Genomic DNA, 23,554 nt, shown 5'->3' with positions numbered 1-23,554 from the left:
GCCAATCTGTGCAAGGTGATGGGGCCTGAAGGTACTCTTCTCTCTTGATTTAAAAAAAAAAAAAAAATAAGCTTGTTGTTTTATCTTGAGCCCTAAAACCAACAGGTTACTTGAGAAATACCTGCTCACATTGCTTCCCCACTTTCTCTTTTTGATCATTGTTCCTCACCCAGAAAATGATCATATTAACTTACTACCCCACACACACCACCATCAGGATTTTATTTCCCTTGGGAAGCCCATTCCTTTCCTTTCTTTCCATATTCCACTCACTGTTTGCCCACAACATAGATAAACACAACCAAAAAAAATCATTTCAACGAACTGTTTTCTCGGGAACCCCCTTGCACATCCTGGCTAAGGTAATTAAAATGTGTGGCACCAGCTGTAACGACCAAACCCTCTGCAGGGTGATGGCAAACAGCACCAAACAGCGAAGTTGAGCTGATCCCGCACTCAGCCTGCAACACAGTGCCTCAGCCCTGGAAGTCAACCCCAAATCCTCTCCCGCTAGCAGCCAGCTGTCACGCGAGCTCTGCTCTAGACAGAACACCACAAATACGCCACACGAGGATTTAAGACACACCAAGCCACTTGGCTGTTTTATGTGAGAATAGAAAATAACATTTACATTCTGATACAGAGTCAACTGAGATCAAAACCTCCGCCGGTGCCATCTGTTCCATGCAGCTGAGAAATGGGTGATAGGACAGAGCCCAGAGCAGAACCAGCCTGGGAAGTAGGCAAAAAGCCTCGGAGGGAAATGCCAAAGAGATTCGGGAACCCAGAACTTACAGCTTCTGACCTTCTTGCTCACTAAGAACGAGAGTTTGTTTCTCAAGTTGCTGGAGTTTTAATTAGTGTTAAAAAAAAAAGTGAAAACCATAAACTCAAAAAATATAAAAAGACCAAACTTGGCTGCCAACCCCAAGGACCTGCCCTCCTGTCTTTCTCAAGAGGGAAACTGGACAAAGGTCTTTCCTCATGTCCCGCATTTTATTTTAGCATTTAGTGTAATTTCTCAATTTCAGAAGCCCTTTGCTTTGCATAGCAAATCAGCTAAATTATTTGTACTGTGCTCATCACCAATACCCAAGTGTCCAGTAAATTACGCTAACAGAAGTCAGCAAAAATCTGACAACACCAGAGATTTTTATTTTCCATAGTCGGTCCTCTTTTTTTTTTTTTTTTTTTTTTTTAATATCCAATATGGTGAATAAGGCCAGGATCAGCATCATCTCCTAACACATTATTAAACCGGTTTTGCTGAGAAGGAATCACACTGATACCACTTTTCACCCTGGTGGAGTAACTGTTTAACCACAGGTGTGTGCCAGTAGCTCAGCAGTAAGCGGGTGTTCTTCAGTTTCTCCAAGCACCGTCTCCATTAACAACATTCACTCTCAGTGGCGTATTTACAATATAAAACCGATATTGCTCTTTTCATTTATTTTACAAAAACCTTCATGAACAACCAGGATTAACTCCACGTCATCACTTCTCATCATTTTTCCGCAGCTAAATGGTTCAGATTCCTCAAAGTTGGGCCTGATTTGGGGACCACCTCCACTGCTCCCTGCCTGGACTAGCAGCCTGGCCAGCTGGCCTGAATCTCGTGTTTTTGCAGTATTTAAGTGAACCAAAGCAAGGCAGTTTCTTGCTCTTGCTCTTTTTCCTTACGTGCTAGCAGCAGGGGTACAATGAAGATTGCATCAAAGCAACTTCTTTATTTAAGAAAGGGGTGTATGAAGAGTTTTCCTGATCTTTTGCTAGGGAGCCAAGACTACGTTCAGAAACCTTATTTAAAAGGTTTCTGATTCCACCTCAAAAACCAGCACCAGGCACACAGGAACCCATTCTCAGAGGCCTCGAGAACATCCCACTAAGCACCAGGAGCAATATTGTCACTGCTGGCTAAGCGGCCGTGTGAGAACACAGAGGCACAAACCTGCTCTGCGTTAAGGAACGGGGAGACCGCAAAGGCAGCGGATACAACCAACGTTATGGCTTGGGCTCCATCTTACTCCCTGAGTTCTCTCTCTCAAGCAGGACTTCCCAAAATCACTCCCAGCCTGTAAGAATGGCATCTCAGCACCCACCCTCAGCCATCGAAGAAGAACAAGAAAACCCAGACCCCTAGAAGAAAAAAACAGCTTTGCTACTGTCCCTCTTTGCCTACTGCCCGGCTCTTCCACACATCCCACGTGGTCTCTGTCCTCCCCGGAGCCTGCTAGCCTTCCCCGGCACAGAATCAAGGCCCTGAGCAGACACTCCAGTGGCTGATGGCAGTCATCACAAAGACATTCAGCTCGACCACGAATACTGTACTGGCAGGAACGCTCCTTTAATCCCCAGCTGGTCCACGGCACCACTCTCAGAACTTCCTATGACTCCATACGTGCTTAAAAAGACAAGAAGTTACAGAAATTTTGTTGGTTTTGTTGTTTGCTTTTTTTTTTTTTTTTTTTAGAGGCTTCATTTTTTTCTGCCGCCCATCAGTACTGTCTCTGCATATTGCACAATGTTTTCTTTATTATAAAAAAAAGTCTTCTGTATCAGGCAGGACGAAAGAAAATTCTCTCAGGAGGCGCTAATGCGTGTTATTGTCTGTACTTAGAGGTAAGTGGTTGCTTGTGTGGCCATCGGGAAGTGGGACCTAGTTAAACGAAAACCAAACATGATTAGCGGCTTGTCTGGGAACATTAATCCCCCACTGCCACCCCAAAACCACATTTCTTCTCCAAAAGTTGTACAATTTTTATTCTACGAGCCTATTTACCTCCCTTTATTCTCCTCCCACTCACCTAACTTTGCCAGCTGGCAAACTTGAACAAAATTTGAAGACAAGGCTCCCTACAGGCTACATGGAAAAAATACAATTAAAATGGAATCAAGTCATTTCGAGAGGAACATCACTACTAATGTCCAACGTAAAAGACTGCTCAGTTCTTCCACACTGCGTAACAGTAGCCCACAGGCTGACCAGCAGTAACACTGGATACTTATTTAATACCTATCAAGTAGTTTTTCTTACCGCCGTAGATTTGTAAGAGCCCAGTCTGAACCGGCAAAAAATAACTTCTGCTACAAATCTTCCAAAACCGTGTAAAATTCCTGCAACGTCAAACAAGATTTAAATCGTCACAAGAAGTAAGACTGAAGTACTTATGGCAATATTACAGCAAAGCTCTACAATACCTAGATACAGTGCAGTGCAATAGACCAGTATGTGAAATGCTAAGAAAAGAACTACCAAAATAAAAGTGGAAACATCAAGGAAGGAAACAAAGTTCTTGCATTCTGAAATGCATCAATAAAAACAAAAACAAAGCTATCCAAACAAATTTAATACCCCTGCCTGGCTTTAACAGGTGAAAATACACTCCAAGAAAAAAAACTACTTTGAAAGACAGCTCTTTTACAACACCCTCTTCAAGTGAAAGCTAGAGAACAAATAACAGGGCACCTTGGTTACAAGTTATGTTGTGACTAACAAAGCGAATTGTGCCCTCTGACTTGGTTTATTTCCTCTGAAGACCAAATCCTGCAGTATGTTGATAAGTTGCATAAGGAAAATCCTCCCAGTGACTTCAGATGGAAATGTTATCTCAATTTTTGGCACTGATTTAGCACAAGAATCCAGCTACAGAAAATACACAGAACATCAGAAGAAAACAGCAGCCCCCTCCAGACAAAGCATTCTGGAACACTGACAAGGAGTAGCTTTTATTGCATATTTCTGGACTCCCTGTTATTTATCCAAAACATACTCACAGTAACCTATAAAAAAGGATCTAATAGGGTGTAAGAAAAAGGGAGAGTACTGACAGTTACCTGTAGTTGAAAAAATTCCCCCAATAATGCCACAGAGACGTACTAAGAACTGCCAAAAAGGCATGTGCTCTTCTGTCACTGTCACCATAAGTGAACTGATATCGTATTTCATGAATATTCCTGACACCCCGTGGCTGCCAGCTGCGTGGTTAATTACTCTTTCCTGAGAGATCGGAGAGAAACCCAAGTTAGTTGCACCTTATTAGTCACAAGGAAAACTATCTGAATAGATGTGATGACAAAACTACTTCATCAGAGAGATGAGGGTCGCAGTCCTGGTCTAGGCTGTGAAATCAGGAGCATGCAGTGGCGTAACGCAGTGCCCCAGCTCTTTATGCACTGCTGTTAACCACTTAACTCAGGATGAGAACTTCAGGAAAACATTTATGTTGTTGAACAGCCTGAGCTATTGAAGTTATCTCTAGAGGTACATGCAAATCTGCAAACAGCATCTACAACTTGTTAGGCTTCATCCTTCTTCCTTTGAAGCACATCTCTGGATTTACATGCCACAGAGGATTTAAGTGCTGGTTCTTAGAAAGCATCAGGGAAGATCCTAAGCTTGAATATACCATAAAAATTCAGAAGCTTTACTTAAATTAGACCAACACTTTTTTTTTTTTTTTTTTTGCTCATTGTGTGCTTGCTCTGCTTCCTATGATGCTCACCACTGGCTTCTTGCTGCGTTCACATTTTAGCCATGGCTAGCTGGCCACCTTTCTCTGGGTCTGCACACGTGCCTACTCTTATGCAATAAATGTGTTGATTTGTCCAGTGAATAACTGCTCTGAACAGCTTTTTGTTAATAGCTCATCTGCTGGGGAGTTGGTTTCCAAAGGTAAACACAAGCAAACTGTACAAGCAACAGGACTACCTCCTGAGAGAGACTGAGCAAGTACATAATGCCACTTCGCCTCCTCTATTGACAAGTTTTTCTCCCTCCCAACTTGAAAGTGTGGCAACCTTCCTACTGAAAAAAACTGCCATCCGAATCTCTGAACTTCCTTTTAACCCAAGGCTTCCTCCACAACCTTCGCTTTAGCTGCTGGTTTTAATTCAGCTTTTTCACAAATATATTTTTTTTTTCTTGGCTTGTGAATAAAAGATCAAAATGTAGTTCAGAGCCTGGAAATGATGAGACACGTAGCTGGTACATGCATGGCCTTTTACAGAAGTCTTTTAAATTGGTATCTTATGATCTGCTCATGCACCATACTGCAATAATTACTTCCTTTACAGATTCATCACTACAAGTTTCTCCAAGCTCAGAAGAACTGGAAGCTCTCCAGTCTGAAGAATAATTAAAGTCAGTGGTTCAACAAAGGCTAAACAAGACAGCTGAGAGACAGAAATGCTGTGTTTTGTTTCATACACATTGCTTCCATTTCTAACACTCCACAACCAAGTTCATGACATCCTGACATGCAATTTTCATCCTATTTCCTCCACAGACAAATTTTAGAGATGCAAAATATTAATGCAAGAAGTTACCATGCATCAGCAAGCATATGCATTTGAACATCAGAATCACAGTATAAATAATAGTGCACTATTATTTAGTGGATAAATCCAGTGCACTGGAAAATTGTATAGGCTACATTTGTACTAGAGGAGTTTTCAAAAACTAAGCCTCAGTTCTCACATTTGAGCTTTTAAGACCAATCACTGCTAGATTTTCCCCTGCAGGGTTCTCTCTTATTTCCACTTACCCTTTCTGTCACTGAAAATTGATGAGTTTCTGCTGAAATTTTGTATGTATGAAGTTTGGTTGGCACAACTGTGATAAAATACTGGAACATCTGGTTGTCTGGAAGAAAACAAATCTCACTGTTCAGTTAAGTACGGAGTAAAAAGATTATCTGAGACACAGTCATAAAGAAGTCAAACAAAAACAGTTTAAGACAGTTAACCAACTACACCATTTGCAGCAGGGACATTCTTCAAGGGATACCAGAACTGCCCAGACCACTTCAGCACAATATATGTGAACAAAGTTTACAAGGGGCAAAGCCTACATCAGGTTTGTACTCAGAAATTCACATTTTACCTACGTAACAAAAAGATTCATTAAAGTCAAGCCACTCAGATCTGTAAATGAAATGCACAGTTTCCCAGGGCAGTAGAATGAGTTTCGCAGTCACATTTTACATGATACAAACTGCCACAGGCATATCTATCTTGACTTGACAATGGTTTGAATAGATTTTAGGCATTTAATCATCTATGTAAAGCCAGAATCCCTTCTAAACTCGTTATGGTTTCCTCTCCTGATTAGAGAGTCTTCTAGAGACTTCTTCTAAAGCAATCAGTAGGCTTATGCATTTATGATTGCTCTGTCTTCATTCAATTTTCTTAGAGAACAAACATTGATAAATTGAAGCAATCTATTTCAATTACACAAAATCATTCTGGCTGGAACAGCCAATGCACCAAGGGCTGACTTTGAAGCAACAGCAGCTTTAGCAGATCCTGGGGATCCCTTGCATGGGGAACAGGAGAAGTCAGAAGATGAGACACAGTTATCTCTGTAAAGTAGGTTACTACTATTTTTTTTTTATACATGAGAAAACAGCAATATACTAAGACTCCTGATGCCAGATATTTTACTTTGTGTGTGTGTGGTGAAGGTGGGATTAGGGATTTTGTTTGGTTTTGATCTTTTTTTGTTGTTGTTTTATTGCTTTTTTTTTTATTATTATTTTTAAACCAAAAGAGTTTTACAGACCCTTCTCTGCAGGCATACAGTAACTTCAATACAAGCCTGGACTAAACTGCAAAACATCTTCAGCAAAACACTGAGGTCCAACAGTACCAATCTTAAAAAGAAACTGTCTAAGATGCCATGTCAGTAATCAAACAGTGCAATATTCACTATCAAATGTAATAAGGCATATTATTTGTAAGTCACACAAATCATGAAACGTGATAACGTTTTATATGTAATTATTGGAAGAATATACAAAACAAGATGCTTTTTTTTTGAACACACAACACTTACGATCTGATGCTATTTTTTCTGTTCCATCCAAGGGATTGATAATTCCTGGAATAAGCTCTCCAAATGACAGATGATCTATTCTGTGTGAGAAGTTGTAGGCTGAAAAACAATACAGAAAAATGAAACAACATTTTTGAACTATGAGCTTCTGTACTTTTCTCAGAGAAAAAAAACACACATTGGAGAACATATAATTAGAAAACTTAGAACATTAGTGTGCATTTCATTGCATTTGTGCTTGTAATTGTAATAAATCCACATACATATCTCAAATACAATTCAAATTATTTTGAAAGAAATTCAGTTTCTGTGCAAAAGAAATTCTAAAACAAATTACATCTGTATTTGAACCACCCTAGAAGCTGGAAAGAGTCAAAACTTCATGACAGGAAACTTCTTGTTCATCAAATACTGAAGTTCTACAATTCAGGTTGTTGCGCATAACAGTATTAAAAAGACTAAAATTTCATAAATTTAATGTACAGAGGAAACATAAGGCACCTGTCAAGTTATTACATTGCCTGATTTTGCAGATATCTGAGCTTCACAATATTAAACACCTGCGCTAATGTACATTCACAGGCAGACATGGAGATTTAAACCAATTAAATATCAAGTTCATTTTTCAAAGTAAGTCACCCTTGCCTGTCAGTAAGTGTTGCAACAATACACATTTAGCACCCAGACTCATAACCTAAAAAATGAAGGGTCTAGGGACAGAGGTCAAACATTTTTAACCTTTTGAAAAACAGATTTTGCAGGAAATTGGTACTTTGGACTGAAATGCAAGAATTTAATCTTTAATCCAAGATTCCTGAGTTACCATTATGTTATCATTACTATAGAAGCAACTTATTAGCATTACCTTTAGGTATAGAAGCAACACTACTAGTGTTACCTATAGGTAACACTAATAGTGTTAAGGTGAAATCCCTACTGAGTTACAACACTGAAAAGAATATTCTGCACTCTCTTCTGCAATGCAGTTGCCCAGCTAGACGATCTCTGCAGCAACAAGCTATGTTAACATCTAAAACAGATGACAGCAGTCTGAAAGAAACAATACTGGTTCATAAGGAGATATCAAAGGACTTACACTCATGGCTTACAAGGGCTGCCAAGTGTGCATGGCCTCGAGGGTGTGGTATTGCCCTAAAGAAAGTAAGATACGTTTTATGGAAAACTTGTTCGATTAAGCCACACACACAGTTCTCCTGAACAGGATTATGCAGAAAAATTTCCTCTCCCTCTCTATTTCAATACTATATAGGGAGAGAATGTCTTTTCATTTATTCATACATGAGGACTATAACAACTAACCAGGTGGTGACTCTGAACAATGAGGTATGAAGCAGGCTAGGGAAGAAAGCAATTAAAAAAAAAAAAAGTAGCAGAAGAGGAGCAGACTTAACAGCAATAGAATGTAATGATGAGCAAAAGGAAGCAAGGGAAAGCAAAAGATTATTCTGGGTTTAAAAACTGGAGACAGGAAGAGAGAAGTTAAGATAGTCCATGTGAAAGGCCAAAGCAACTGGCTTTGAAAAGGGCTTAAGAAGCCATCTAGGTACAAGTAAGAGAGGTGGTTCAAGACCATACGGAAGAGACACCTGGAGAAACATCCACACAAAGGCAGCAGTTGGAATTACACGTGGATACAATAGAGTACGGACTGTGTGTTAAGGTCTCTGCTGAAAGTGATGACAGGGAAGTGAGGACAGCACAGTTGGAGAGCACAAAAAAACGTAACACAAATTCGCATGAGATGTACATAAGCTAATACCACTACAGAAGCAGATTAGGAAGTGTCTCTTCAAATCAAGATGAATGGGAATTCAGCTCCCTCACTATGGTTCTGTTACTACATCTCAGCTTTGAAAAGTCCAGACAGGCCCAGAGATGGAAAGCCAGTAGAAGCAATCCATTCCGTATCATATATTTACAGAGGGCCTATTTTCAAGAGTTTCCATCCTGTAAGTCATTGGAATTCATAACCACTACACTGAACGCAAGAAAGAATTTGCAAACTTATTTTAATAGCTTATAAGAAATTTGTTTTAACTGCTCCAGGAAATACACCATATGGAGAATGCATGTGTATGTCACAGTTAATGAAAAAAGTAACTATTTTAAGAGCATACACACACGTACATGCACGTACTACACACAATGTAGAAGTCTTTTTTTTTTATTTTCAGAGACTGAACAGAACATACTTGCCCACAGTTATGTGAAAATTCCCTGCCACTTTATTGACATACAGATGGCCATGAATTCTGCATGCATCTGGAGACTGTAATGAATTATCTTCCCTGTTTAAACAAAACCAACATAAAGAGTACTTGAGAATATTTGTTAACAGAAGTAACAGTAGTAGAGTTAGATTTTCTTTTTCCTGGCATAAAGATAAAGCACTATCATCTACCTCTCCTTATCATATACTCCTGGAGCTATATTGGGGATGGTAGAAGGGAGATAAATTAATAAAGCTCAGCCTGAGGAAACCAATAAGCTTCTGTTCATACTTATATTCAGAGATGTGGCCTACAAAGCTAACGTACAACACTTGAACAACTGAACAGTAAACATTCCAAGACCTTACAAATATCTTGCTGCCCTGTGATTTTTTTTTCCAATTATTTCTACCAGATACAGATTATTCTGAAAGTTTTCTTCCTACAATGAACAGAGCAAAACGTGAGTCACTTAACACTGTAGCAACGAGAGCTCTCAACTTTTTTTTTTTTTTTTTACAAAGCCTTCCCCTTCCCACACTGTACTATGTAATACTCCCCTTCCCACGCTGTACTATACTGTACTGTATAATGCTGTCTGTATCATGTGTGTGTGTGTAAACACATGTATGTACATATTTTTTTTACATTTACACACACACACCAAAGCCTGTAAGCCTTTTCCACGTTGGAAGACCCAGAGATTTTCATAAAACTACAGCCCTCCAAAACAAGCATCAAATACACTATTTTAAAATGCAATTAAAAGCCCTAACGCCTTCGTTTCTTCCAAACTTATCTTCAAGAAAAAATAATAAGCCTACAAAAAATGAAGTGTAATTAAAGGGGGCTGGGGGAGCAACACCCCAACTTTTTCTTACCGCGGTGGCAATGCTGTAGAAGCACTTTTAAAAGCACTTTTGAATATCACATCTTGAAGAGAGTGTTCTTCCTGCAGCCTACTCTGAATTAGTTGCAGCATCCTAAAGGTTATACAGACAAGTGTGAAAGCACGCAATATAGAAACAGAAAATAAATTCACAATTATCAGCTTCAGTTGCAGGTTATATATAGGAAAGTTAGCAAGACTTTCCAAAGTCTTGCAGTCTTAGCAAAGACATGTCAGCATCCAAGCACTGTATTAAATATTGACAATCACATTTCATACAATCAAAAAAATAAAAGTAAATATAGCTTAAGTTCTGCTGTTAATAGCAGTGCATTATGAAAATACCAAAGCTAGACAGACTCACAAATAAGCTCTTTTTTTTTTTGCACAGTTATCAGCATAATGATCACACGTAACCAAGCTATTCCAATTTCAGTGATAAACACTGTGTCAACTGCCATACACAAAAGATTCAAATTCGTTTGCTTTGCCTGAATGTGCAATCTGTTATTATGGCTCCGCTTTGACATTCAGATGTCAAGCTGTTTGTGTCACACATCCGAAGCCCCAATTAAAACCTGTGCTACTGAGTGTTTGTTGGTAATGTAGGCTGAGTGAGTCTGTGTACTTATCTTGTCTTGCAACAGCATGACCCAATTCCACAAACCAGTCCAAGCCCAGGGGAGGAATTCTTATCAAAGTCAACTACTGGAGCAGTCTGCAGGCCTCACATAAAAGCACGTTGTGCATTATATGCCCAGCCTTGTGTAAAACAGTACAAAGAATGTTCCCCCTCCCCTTTTTTTCAGATATCTCATCTTTTGGAATAGTATAGCTCAATTAGTAACACATCTGTCAACAGAAGATGAGCTACTCTGGCATCAATTCGTATTTCTTCTAATGACAGCAAACGAACAGTTATATAAAGAAATATAACGTTGCATACATTATCATATAAAATTAAACAAAACCCTAAGTATGCTTATAGTAAATCCATTACAAATGCCTGAAATGACAGCATTTCATTGAAAATAGGGAAAATTTTGACACAGTGAAGATCTCAAAGGATGAGAAAAGCAAAGTAAATTTTTTCTCATAGGGTTGCACTCAAATGACAAGCAGGAGCTGTCAGACCCAAGACATGGCTCTGTTACGTGACTCAGGTATACCTCAAGGTTGCTTCCACTACAAATAACACAAGCATGCATCTCAGTACTTCAGAGTTACCTTTGCCATTCTTTTTGTTGTGGGCTGAGTTCAAATACTACCTGAAACAGAAATAACACACCTAATACAACACCCAGAAAGCACCGGTCCCCTCCCCAAAACCTAGAAGAGACCTGGTGGGGTGGGAAGTTCTGAGAGGCTAGAAACAAGCTCCCATTTGGTACCCCATACTGGAGTTTATGAAAGGATTTTGCATTTTAAATCCTCAACACCTCCTCCCCCCCCAAAAAATTATTCACTTGCTTTCATTTCTAACTTCAGAATCTTTTCCTAAAGCTCCACTAACTTGAGATAGCAGTCCCTGCCCTTCTAACCTTTGACTAATACAAGCTAGAAGCAATAAGCAGCAATTTAATTCTAAGTGATACAATTGACATGCACGATTTTGATGAAAAAAGCAATGAAATGAGCAGAGAAGCAATCACTGGAAGACAAGGGTTCAGGTGCAGCTTATTTCTAAGGTCATTCCTCACTGAGGATGTCTGTAAGACAAACCACCAGACTTCCCCTACTTCAATCTGGCAGTTCAGTTTTCTGTAAGTGATAAATTACTTATATACAATGTAATTACTTCAAAGGTTATCATATTATGCAAGTCCACTTCAGGAGCATAGGCTTACAGATTTCCAGCACTTTTGGTTTGCAATACAGAAATTAAAAGGATCTTTTTAATTTGATCTTGCCATTCCATACTATAAGGATATCATGGTGACTTTTCACTTTCTTAGGATCACAATATTCTTCTAGTTAAGAAGCAGTTAGATCAATTCTTTTTAGAGCTCTGACAGTTTCCTTCCACATCAGATACTGGCATTTATCCCAAGAATTTAAGAATGTAAAAATAACTAGCTGTAGGAATCTGTAGCTTGTTAAGTAGCACTGACTTGGGGTGTCTGCTGTGTTTGAATCTTGTTATTTGCAGAGAGTGAGCAAACAGAAATCGCAGTGTTAGCCTACTTCCTTAGGTGATTCCTGCAGTGAGCACTGCAGACCTCACTCCAAGATCAGACAATACTTGGGGAGGCTCTATGCAGCCCAGCTGTGGTAAAAAAAAAAAAAAAAGAGGTACAAGACAGCAAGCCAACCCAGCATGACAGAATACACTTACTGGTTCATAGATGAGGCCATCTGCAGAGGCAACCATTGTTTCTGCTAAGTCCAGAACATCGGCCCCCACATCTGGTTTAAAAAGGGAGAAAAATATTGAGGCATATAGATGATCATAAACAAAAAAAAATGTTCAAGGTAGGATGAAGTTTCACAGCACTGTGATAAACCTTCAGTGTAAGTTACTGTGGAGAAGAATGGGAGAGGGGTAGGACAACCCAACTCTGCATTTCTTGTTAACAAAGTCCAAACCAAAAGAGAAGCAAAGCTGTCAAGAAGTAGATTACTATGGGGTGGGGTGTGTGTGTGTTCAACCTATTAAACCTCAAAATATCATGAACTGATGCACTGTGACCAGAAGTGTGAAGTTTCTTTGTGGTATTTCCCCCCAGTGTAACACCTTCGTAGATATTGGATGCACCAAACATATACAAGCTTTCTAGGATCTGTTATGTGCAAGTGAGCATTTTTTTTGTTGTTGTTTCACAAGCACGGAATCCAAACCAAGACTAGCCAAAGCATAGGATAGTTTTACTTATCAAATTTGAACAAAACAAAAAACCTTGTGATTTCAGAATTTTCCAACTTCTGATGCTAACTAGAAAATGTTTTAAAAAACAAGTTTCCAGAGGAGGTATGACTTCTGAATTAATATTCATAAAATAAACGTAAGTACCATATGATTACACTAGTCAAAAAAAAAAAAAAAAAAAAAGATTTGAAGATTTGGCTTGCGTTCCTGGTAGAAGCAGTACTCCCTCAGTCCAGGACAATTAAGATCACTGCATAGAACTAATGGTTCTTTACCTAACTGTTGTCAAAAGAACAGCAAGCACTGCTTTTAAATGGGAAGGCATTCACATTATAACCTAGTGGTTCCAGTATTGTTCAACATTAGGCCAGGTTAATATTTGCAAAGTTCATGACTGTGATAAATGCCTGCTGCTAAGTTGTGTCTCACAATCAACTTTTAGAATATTCCGGCTACAGACAGACTGGAACAACAAACCATTTTCTTTCTGAAAGACAAACCAAAGTTCTGCCAGATGTGAATGACACAGCATAAATGCTTTTTTCTTATCTCATACCAATTCTTTCAATGAGTCATATCAGTACACTACATGCCATCAAGAACAGAATAAATCCCAGCGTTAAAATAAATACTTTGAACAATATCCAGCCATACTGCAAGCAAAAGCACACACTAAAGAGTCCTCACAATGCTTTTAACCTTTCACCGTTGGATACTTACACTGACACCTCATGGCAACTGTAATATCAATATTGATTCTTAGCTTACTGGAAAAAAAGGCAAAAAAAAGTAACAATTAACAGCGAGTTCAAGTATCAAGAGAAATATTACTAAACTTTGCAGATTACTTGCAGAAAGACAGTCCAATGACAAAATTCACACCAACAAATATAAACCATTTGAAATTTGGGTGAACCGATACAGTTTCCATTATTAAAGCACTGAGCACTGTTCATAACTTAAGAGATAACAACTCTCCCTATAGTCATAGGGTTCTATCATCTCTAGGGATCTATTTCTGGGAACTCAACTAACCACAGGTAAATCACATACATAAGTGATTCAACGTTGGCTCAGCTCAGGATCAGGCACGGTCGGAAGCTGAGCAATTACAGTGATACCAATTTACAGCGGTTTAAATTGTCACAGAACCACAGGCTTAGTGATAAGCCTGCACGATCTAACTGCAAAGTCTGCAGCAGAAAGTCTCCCAAGTCTCTTAATAGTTTAAGCACTGGACTTTCCTTCCCTTCTGCAGTAACTTCACCAGGGAAGGAGCCTGTTTTAGAAAGACCTAAGTGTGAAACTCCTGTCTGTCTGAATGGATTTTCTCTAAGGAAAAAATACTTGATTTTGATGCTTCTCCCTTACGCTTCTCCCATTCTTTATTCTTTTTATTACAGCGCCCTTTGGTATTTCTGACGTACAAGACATCCAATTAATATACACATATTTAGCTTGTTACCACAGCAACCAAGTCAAGTCAAACAGCTTTTAAAGTTATTTCAATTCCAGGCGTGTGACATTTAGAGGTGCTCAGTATATGAAATCTCTAACTTCACACAGAATCAAGGGTACCTGGCATCACCTCAGGAAGAAAGGCAAACACAATCCTGAGGAGCACATGAAATCAACTGCAAACGTAGCCTCAATGATCTTCGGAACCATAACAACAGACAAGATCAGAAGCAACCTCTAGATAACCCAGTTCTGAGTGCTGAAGTTTCACCTCCAGCAGCATGAAGTATAATGGCAATATACCAACTGTAAAAACTACCATCATGCAGCCTTGGTGGGCTTACATAGCTGATGGGGAGCTACATATTACAGTGTCCTCTGAATCATTAGCAAATGGATCCTCGCAGGTCCCCTTCACCACCACACCCACACTATTTTGACTTCTTCATTGCAGTAATCTCAGTTTCTCTTCTTCGCAGATTCCAGGAAAAAAGCCACAAGTTGATCAACAAAAGATAAATTACCCCCCCTTAGTATTTCACTTTTCAACCAGTATTTTCAGTATTTCAACCATAAATTGCTTGCAAGTCACAAGAATATCTCACATCTATTCTTTCCTGAAAGGCAGACAACTTCACTTTTAAAATTATAATGAATAAAAATTACCTAGTAAAATCCTTGTCTACTTCATATTCATACTTCATCCACGTGTCCCGATATACCATAAATTCCATGACAGTCAGGAAAGCTATTGTTGTAAATGCTATCAGGGAAACTGAATAATTAAAAGAAAATTAGATTATGACAAACATTTAGGAACAAAAGCAGGCCAAAATTACACAATCTGAGTATTACCAGTACAATACTGATGTCTTTGATTGGTTTACAAATCCATAAGCTGCTCATAGAAAACTGTTTTCATACCTACAGTATTTTCTTTTGCATAGGATCGAAAAGAAAAAGTCATACCTTTGCATTAAGAAAGGACTTTTCATATTAAGTAGTCAAATACTAGAATAATGGGGATGTTATGAAATCCCCCGGAGGGGGGATTTCATAACAGGTTAGATACTCCTGAGCATAAAACGCAGACAAATCACTGTCAGAGTTGGGCTAGGCAAAGATAATCCTTATTTCAAGTATGAAAGAAGGAAAAGGTGAACTCGGAAGTCCCTTCAATCCTCCACTTCTCTACAACTTATGTTTTAATGTTTATGTATATATATTTTTTAATATCTAGCTTTTAAGCTGGCAGGTAACAGAAATAATACGCACTGCATACACTGTCCAGTAAGGAGAAGGTGCCCTTACATTACTTGTGGATAGGAACAGTCAGGACTGCCAGCCCCATTACTTTGACCAAGTCCATCTCTGGGGATAAGCAGCATGTAGCTATCCCTTCTACCAACAGCTAAGTGCAGAACTGATTTTAAGGTATTTTTAGGGAAGAAAACTAAATGGCACATTTTAATACCGTAAGTGCCTCACTTATCTCCACAATACCACACCTGCAAAGTCGTGCAATGCAAAGGGAAGACCACCCAACCACACACAGAAACATGGCAAACGCACCAAAGTGCTCCCTATGCACCTTTTATTAAATTAAGGCTTTTGTTAAGTTAGAAAACCTTCAGCCACGCAGCACAGTAATGATCTGTACAGCTTATTTACAGCACACGTTTTCCACCTGTGTTCTGTGGAGTGTGTGAATGGCAGCCTGAGCAAAACAAGCCCGCTGTTCACAGGCTTCAATTCATTATATTGTGGTCTACAGCCAAGGGTGGCAGCAGGGGAGTAAAGCCACTGTGCTATAGGACCAGAAAAGAAACCACTGGTTGTTTTCAGATCAGTAACATTTCAAGTTCAAGCTTTCACTTGATGCTACGCAATGATCATATATAAGACCTTCATGTCAAGGCACACCATGAAAGCAGACGCACTCATCAGTTAATTCTGCTGGCCGTGTTTCCTCTTGGAGGCCAGTAGCCCAGCCACGCACTGTGAAAGCTGGAGCCATACTGCCTACCCAAACCCACCAGGAAACAATCACAGCAGCACATGCCTTCTGGGTTAATTCAGAGCAAGGAAAATCGTGGAATTGAGTATGTGAAGTTAAAGTCTTTTAGACTAGACTCTCTTTTCAGAAGGTTCTCCCAGCATAGAGCCAGTCAAACTGCAGCCTTAGACTAGTCCTTCTTTTACAACAGGTTTTAAGACGCTGAAAGACTGCGAATAGAGTCCTGAGATGTGATGCATCCCTGTCACACCAGAAAACGAGCCTGGGACTTTAATTCTGAATGAAGTGGAAACACTACAATCTGTCTGATTCAGACTTTATAGCGGCATAATCATATACTGTTGTAAGGCTATTGGTATAAACCATATAAAGAATGCTACAGTTACTGTTGGTGCTGAGAAATCCTTAAGGCGCCCTTCAATAAAGTGAAGTTCTCATGAAGCACGATGCTACACCAGAAGAGATTTTTAGCCATTTATTTTATGTTGTAATTTGCAGGGTGGGGAAAAAAAAAAAAAAAAAAAAAAAAAGGATCTCACTTGCTTCATCTGGAATGGGGCTTTTTAAAATTAACAAAGAATTATTTCATTACCTCTTAGAGGTTGTTTTACATTCAAGAACCCTTTAATTATTAACAGTGCAATTCAGGAAACAGCAAATACAGATCCTTGTGTATTTACTTCTGCACTATAAATCGTGTAATGACTTCAAAGGCTTATCCGCAGATTGCAATTGCTTCTTGTACTTTTTATTCAACTGCGTTTCCAAAATAATTACACATGAGAGGATTTTTGTTCTCTATTTCAAACCGCTAGCAGTTTTCTATCTAACCGTGAACTATTCCAACAGTCCAAAAGATGAAGTCACTATTTCTGTATCAGGCTGCCTCTAACCCAACCCAACTACAGGCAAAAATTTCTGGTCAGATACAAATAGAAAAGGTTCTTCTTATAGCTACAGTATTCTGAGAGAAGCTCAAGTGACAGCATAAGCGCATGCCCTGGAGTAAAGTGGTTAGCTCTTCAAAGGGCTTTCCTGACTCTTAAAATAAATACATCTTCAAGACAAGAAGCATTAGAAAGCTGCTCTTCATCCTGATGTTCAATTCTGCCAGCTCTGAGAATGGAGAATTCTAAAAGGTCGAGATTTTTTCCTTCTTTTTTATAAGAGCATAAGCACTGAATCCAATCTGTATTTCACTCTGTGCTGACACAGGCTTAGCCAGAAACTTTACGCAGAGAAAAGGAAAGGGCTTAGTGGAACTCCACGAGTTACAAAGTTTTTTTTATGGCCGTGGCACACTGCGCTTCCAGTCCTAATCATTTCAAAGTATTTACAGGGAATGTTTGCATTTGTTTGAATCTTTCATCAGTTTTACACAAAAAACACCCTCGAGATGAGCGCTAACTACATCTATTAGGAGACAATACTACATCTTTATGTGAAGGAGATCAGCTCTGTCAGCCCACAAAAGAAATCAGGACACCAATTTTAGCTAGTTTAAAACAAACAGAGATGCCTGCCTTCAGCCAACTGAAGGTGCTATCCTCAGAGCATCACACCAGCATCCCAGGAAGGCCTACCTGTTCCTCCGCTTGCTGAAGTCTCCACATAGCTTTCAGGAACCTTTGGGAAGGCATCCAGTTCTTTCATCAAATTCAACGTCTTCTTCCGATTCAGTCGCCTCATCTTCAGCACACTCCTCCACTTCCTCCTTCATATATTCCCTCTGAATTGAGAGTAAATTGTTGTGATTAAAAGATGCAAACAATTTCACTCCGTCTCAAAACCAACTGACAGTAACATGGCAATTAAAACCTAAGAAATGTGCTTTCCAAAAACACACACTACACAACAGGATGGCCATTTTTGCTTCAAAAGAACGACTGAAATTGGCTCGTACACCACTACATACCTTCCAGCCACAATCAGCACACTTAGCATTTAATTACTATGATTCATTGACTTCTCAATGAAATTCCTGCTCATATCGGATATACAGAATTTTCATTTAAAAAACAAACTTAGTTCTGAAGTAAGCTTGCTAAACAGATCTGACAGTGCATGGAAGTCATCCATTTAGCAAAAAATATAGAATTGGCTGCATAAACTCAGGAGGATTTCAAACTGCTCTGGGCTCCTGTATCCAGCCAACGTGGACACATTATATATTGAAGGGAAAAAAAAGAATGCATTTTGCATTTTTACTTTCACAGCTTTAGAATTTTATGATCATAACAGGATTTTCTTCCTATAGAAATGCCCCCAAAGCAAATTAAGTATCAAATCCTAGCTCCGTCCTTCAGAATCCTTTTTGTCCGTGACACAAACTCATTTCTTTGGAGTCCCCGATACATTAAGCAGCACGATGCTGAGAGAAGCAGCCTGCCCAAGAAGCGGTTTTAAACTGTTTCCAAACTCTGCAAATGCACTCACAACCCCGTCCTGCCAACACACCGCATGTTTTAACAAGCTGGCACTGCTGCCTTCCTCCTGAGGAAGTGCCACACTTTGCCCAAAACCTGAAGCTGAGAAAATGTGCATCTACTAGATTTGGAAAATATGTCATATTACCATACCTTGTTTAAAGACACCAAGGCAGGCAGGCTAAGCTACCAAGTTAACACGTGAGACACTCATCATCGTCTCGTAGAAAAATCTGCTAATTTCTCTCCCCCATTCCAAGGGCACATCGTGCCTCCAATGTGGCCTAGTGAAATTACTTAAGAATTATTCCCTCTTTTGCCCCTCACCGGTGCTATGTAGCCTTTGCTACCATGAAATAAGGAATAGGCTTAAGTGGAAATGGAAGTTAACAGCTCAAGAGTCACGATCTACATCTGCCATTTCCTCACTACGGAAGTTTGCTTTGGATCTTAGTGAGAAGGTGCAGGCCCTGCGCTTGGGAGCAGCAGCCAAACCAGCCTGCAGGGACCAAGAAAATAATACTGGGTGTTACAGGGAATTTGAGGAAAATGCAGTTAAAGCAGGAAGAAGAGATGGATGCTGGAACAGAAGTTTGGTTATGCAGAGAAAAAAAAAAAAAAGGAAAAAAAAGGTGATCTGGGAAGGAAGGTTTGGAAAGTCCTGTCCTTACTACACCACATAGTTGTGGTTTATGGGATCACCTCAACTGCACTCCAAGTAATTCAGGGAAAAGCTGGGAAACTTGGGCACGAAGATACGGCTGGGCTGCTGCTTTGCTGTAGTGACTGGAGCCATAACATTTGTTAGCACAGAGGAAACACTGGATGGGGTCGCCTGCTGCCCTACACACAGCCCTGGCGTCGGTTCAGCCCCACTTCACATTCTCCACACTTTCTGTACCGTGCGTGGAAACACACCAAAGTCGGAGAATTTGGAAGCGCATCAATACAAAACTTTGTAACCCACCTTGTGCGGGTGGGCACGGGCATTTCTGTCATCTCCAACACCGCGTTTGCCGACGTGCCTTTAATCCTACACACACACCCCATGTAACATCCCCCTGAGGGCCATCACCTTCCTCCAGGCCCCCTCAGCTCACTGGGCTCACTACACCCCCACACACACACCCCACGACCCCACAGCCGCCTGCACCCACCCCACCCCCCCGGCGCCCACACCCCGCAAACCCAAGGACCGGCTCAGCCCCGCTTGGAACCGAGCCGAGCCGTGCCGAGCCTCCTCCCCGTACCTCAGGCGGCTCCGTGAAGCGGGCGAGGCCGGGGGCAGGCGGGGGGCGGCCCCGCTCACCATGGCAGCGCAGCGCAGCGCGGCCCGGCACGGCCCGGCCCGGCCCCGCTCCCCGCCCGCCCGGCGCGCGCATGCTCGCCCCTCACACGGGCATGCGCCGCCGCTGACGGGGCTGAGGGAGGGGGGGGGGGGGGGCGGCCGCGGGAAGCGAGAAATAAATATAAAAAATACATACGCACATATGAAGCTCTCTCATATATAAAGAGATTTCCCTTCCAACGTGTATATATGTTAGTTTCAGAGGTTACAAGGGGCTCAGAACCTCCCCTTGTCGTGAGGGACTGCCCCGAGTGCGGAGCTGTGCCCGGGCTCTCCGTGCTCACAGTCAAGGATCAGCCCAAGGGCTGAGGTAAATTTCACGTAGTCAGGGTGAATTTGGGGTTGGCAGCGTGGGAAGGTTCCCCCACTGTGAATCCTTGGGGTTTCTGAGGTTCCTGAGGGCTGTTAATCCCCTGCTGCATCAGGATCCAAAGCCAGCAACGCGCCAACTGAGGAATGAAGAAGATTGTGCTCCAAAGGGGGAAGAACAGATACCACAAATTTGTTAAGTTCGGAATTAAAGTGATCAGTTAGAGAAGAGCTGTTTAATGAGTCATAGAATCATTAAGGTTGGAAAGCCCTCCAAGATCACCTGGTCCAACCACCCCCTACCACCAATGCCACCACTAACCCATGTCCCCAAGCACCACGTCCAACCTCTCCTTGAACACCCCCAGGGACGGTGACTCCACCACCTCCCTGGGCAACCCGTCCCAGTGCCTGACTGCTCTTTCCGAGCAGAAATGGCTCCTCATTGCCAGCCTGAACCTCCCCTGGCACAACTCGAGGCCATTCCCTCTGGTCCTGTCACCAGTTCCCTGTGAGAAGAGGCCGACCCCCAGCTCCCCACAGCTTCCTTTCAGGTAGCTGCAGAGAGCAGTAAGGTCTGCCCTGATCAGCTGAAGTGGCTGAGCCCCACTGAGCTGGGGTAAATTTCATGTAGTGTAGGTGAATTAGGGGCTGCCAGTGCGGAAAGGCTCCCCCCTCCATAAATTCTTTGAGTTTCTGAGGTTCTTGAAGACCATAACTCACTGCTGCATCAGGATCCACAGCCAGCAATGCCCCCACTGGAGGAACATCGTGCTCCAAACAGGGGTGAGCAGATACCAACAATTTGTAAAGTTTAGAAGTAACGTGATCAGTTAGAGAAAAGCTGTTACACCAGGTGTCTTTAAAAGCAAACTAGAGAAAGCACTAATAACTTGGTCTGTGGTAGCAATGCTATTTTAGACACTAGGGGTCTATGGATATGAAAGGAGGCAACATCTATCAGAGATTCTGTTTGCTGTCAGGGGGGAGTATAAGACAAATAGTGGGGAAACGAACAAATTTTGAGCTCACAAGCACATTTTCTGACTGGAATTAAGGCTGAGCTAATAAAAAGGTCCTACCTCCCACCACAAACCTTATGGCCTTAGTAACAGCAACGCTTATTTAACTCCAGAATTCCCCTAAAACCACAACATTTCCTTCTCCTTAACCCTGATGTCCTCTACAGCCTTTCCAACAGTGCTGCTACCAAAACACTCACAAAGCCAAACTGAACGGGGCTACTTTGTGCTACTGCCACAGCGCCTCAGTTCACAAGAGGCTGAACAGATACAGACATCTCCCTAGAGCCAAAAGGGGAGATCTTGGATATCTTTGGGGAAATACTAATACCTTACTCAAGATCAACATTACATAAAGGTGAAGTACAGTTTTTAAGATTTTTAACAAGTTAAAAAACATTTTACCAAATATTAACCATAACACCAAACCATTATACGAAACATTTATACTGACAGATCAGAAATGAGACTGAAGACCGCTGTATTTTTTGATGACACAAGCAAATAAAATCCACGCATAACCCCAGAAACACACAGAAAGCGATAGCTTCACAGCACGAGTACAGATTTGCCCTTTTTAATAGTTTAGAGGAAAAAAGCAGATCTACCACAAAGCTGTTTCACCTAGCCTGTTAAAGTATACTGCAACTTGAAGAAGACAACTAAGGCAACTCAGGCACAACAGCAGGCAGCTTTAGCCAGAGGACTTTAAGCTCCTGTATTGCAGTGCCAGCGTTCATGAGTATTATTCAGCAGCCAGGGATTTCACTGGCTAAGCCCTGCTTTCCCTTGAAATGCTCTCAACACTACGGACTGGAAAGAGCAACGGAGGGATCTGGTTATTAGCTCTGCATCAGAGATGCTCAACAGATGTTCTCAGAGGCTATGAGCTACAGCAATCCCATCTGCTCACAGGCTTGGGCACTACTGCTCCACACCACACTGAGCCGCTTCTTATAGAGGAAAAAAGAAGTAGCATGGGGAAAAATGCTTTCAGCTTTGCACCGTTATAGCTGTATTTTTATCTATAGATGTCTCTATAGGATTTTATAGGGGAAAACACAGTAAGTGTTTTCCAGAATGTAAGAAAAATGGAGAAAACGAGCATTATACCAACATTATCTATGTGAGTATACTACTCCTGCACTACCAGCCCGCTCTGACTCAAACCGTGCTCCTTTCCTGGTGCACGTGTGTGCAGCTTTCTGCTCTCCTGCTCCCGTCGGTGCCTACCTGCACCTGCCGAGTTACCTTCGGGAGCCTGAGGACAGGAGGAAGAAACCCGGTTATCGACCAGTGGCTGCCCCACAGCTACTGTTGGGCACACTTTTATTTCAGTGCGGCATTTAACAAGCTCCCAAAGCACTCTGATTCCCAAGCGTGGCCACACACATAGAAATATAATTGATTTAAAAGGAAAAGAGAAAGTACTTGCTAGCCCTAGCGATTTATGAAGTACCTTGGTGCTTGCAAAGAGGGGAAAACCCCACAAAACGCCGCACAGTTTAGCAGAACAGGAGAATAAGGACAAAAAGCAGCACCTGCAGGCTGCGGAGCTCGCCTGAGGCGGGGGAGAGCGGCTGAGGGGAGGGAACCGCGGGAGAAAAAGGAGAAAAGAGCCGCTTTACCGCAACGTGGAAGCACCGAGGTGGCATTTGAGGAGGAGGAAGCGCAGGTGCAGGAGGGCGAGCGTGGCGATAAGGGCTGGGAGTGGCCGGGGAGAGGAGGGGGGGGAGGAAAATGGCAGCGGGGCGCCGCGCCTCAGGGGCGGGGAAATGGCGGCCCTGGAGGACCCGGGAGCAGCGAGTGGCGGCACAGAGCGGCAGCGGCACGGGCGGGGCTGGGAGGGGGGAGCTCTGCGCAGCCAATCAGAAGGAGCCGAGGAGGCAGGAAGCGGGCTTGTCTGGGCTTGTCTAGCCCCACCCTGAGGCAAACTCGGTGGTTCCCCCAGGAGGGCTGAGGGGGAGGTGGGGTTTTCCTTCAGATCCCCTCAGCATCAAGTGCTCCCCGGGTCTCATTCCTCACACTGGCTTCTTTTATTGTTAGTCTGATGTGAAACAATGTCCTCAGTAGCGTTTTTTATTTCTTTTTTTTTTTTTTTTTTTTTTTTTTTAATGCACATATATAATGATGGGGTCATACCCAGTAATTCCAGT

The 23,554-nt window shown here is 41.6% G+C and overlaps 1 protein-coding gene across 3 annotated transcripts; it reads right to left on the bottom strand.

Moving 5' to 3' along the window:
- Positions 1–1,197: 1,197 nt before the first annotated feature.
- Positions 1,198–23,137, bottom strand: ERGIC2 (ERGIC and golgi 2). Of its 3 annotated transcripts, none has more exons than XM_032190508.1 (14): positions 23,027–23,137; positions 17,877–18,022; positions 14,943–15,051; positions 13,539–13,585; positions 12,288–12,358; positions 11,180–11,220; positions 9,945–10,046; positions 9,046–9,141; positions 7,929–7,984; positions 6,833–6,931; positions 5,544–5,641; positions 3,835–3,997; positions 3,035–3,114; positions 1,198–2,656 (listed from the first exon to the last, which is right to left on the bottom strand). In XM_032190508.1, the coding sequence occupies exons 2-14, from the start codon at positions 17,980–17,982 to the stop codon at positions 2,591–2,593; spliced, it is 1,134 nt and encodes a 377-aa protein (XP_032046399.1). In that variant the 5' UTR covers positions 17,983–18,022; positions 23,027–23,137; the 3' UTR covers positions 1,198–2,590. The 3 variants fall into 3 exon arrangements, with proteins under 3 accessions (XP_032046399.1, XP_032046417.1, XP_032046407.1); XM_032190526.1 differs by lacking the exon at positions 23,027–23,137 and adding an exon at positions 22,858–22,876; XM_032190516.1 differs by lacking the exon at positions 23,027–23,137 and adding an exon at positions 19,970–20,034.
- Positions 23,138–23,554: the final 417 nt, after the last annotated feature.

Source organism: Aythya fuligula, chromosome 1, assembly GCF_009819795.1.
Source record: "Aythya fuligula isolate bAytFul2 chromosome 1, bAytFul2.pri, whole genome shotgun sequence".
NCBI lineage: Eukaryota > Metazoa > Chordata > Aves > Anseriformes > Anatidae > Aythya > Aythya fuligula.
This window is presented reverse-complemented; position numbering and strand designations above follow the sequence as displayed.

Coding starts and splice junctions, on each gene's coding strand:
- ERGIC2 (XM_032190508.1), bottom strand. CDS start 17,982: ATGAGGCGACTGAATCGGAAGAAGACGTTGAATTTGATGAAAGAACTG. Junction 5,642..6,832: donor AGAAAAAATAGCATCAGATC/GTAAGTGTTGTG, acceptor GTTTTCTTCCAG/ACAACCAGATGTTCCAGTAT. Junction 2,657..3,034: donor GCTCTTACAAATCTACGGCG/GTAAGAAAAACT, acceptor TCGTTTAACTAG/GTCCCACTTCCCGATGGCCA.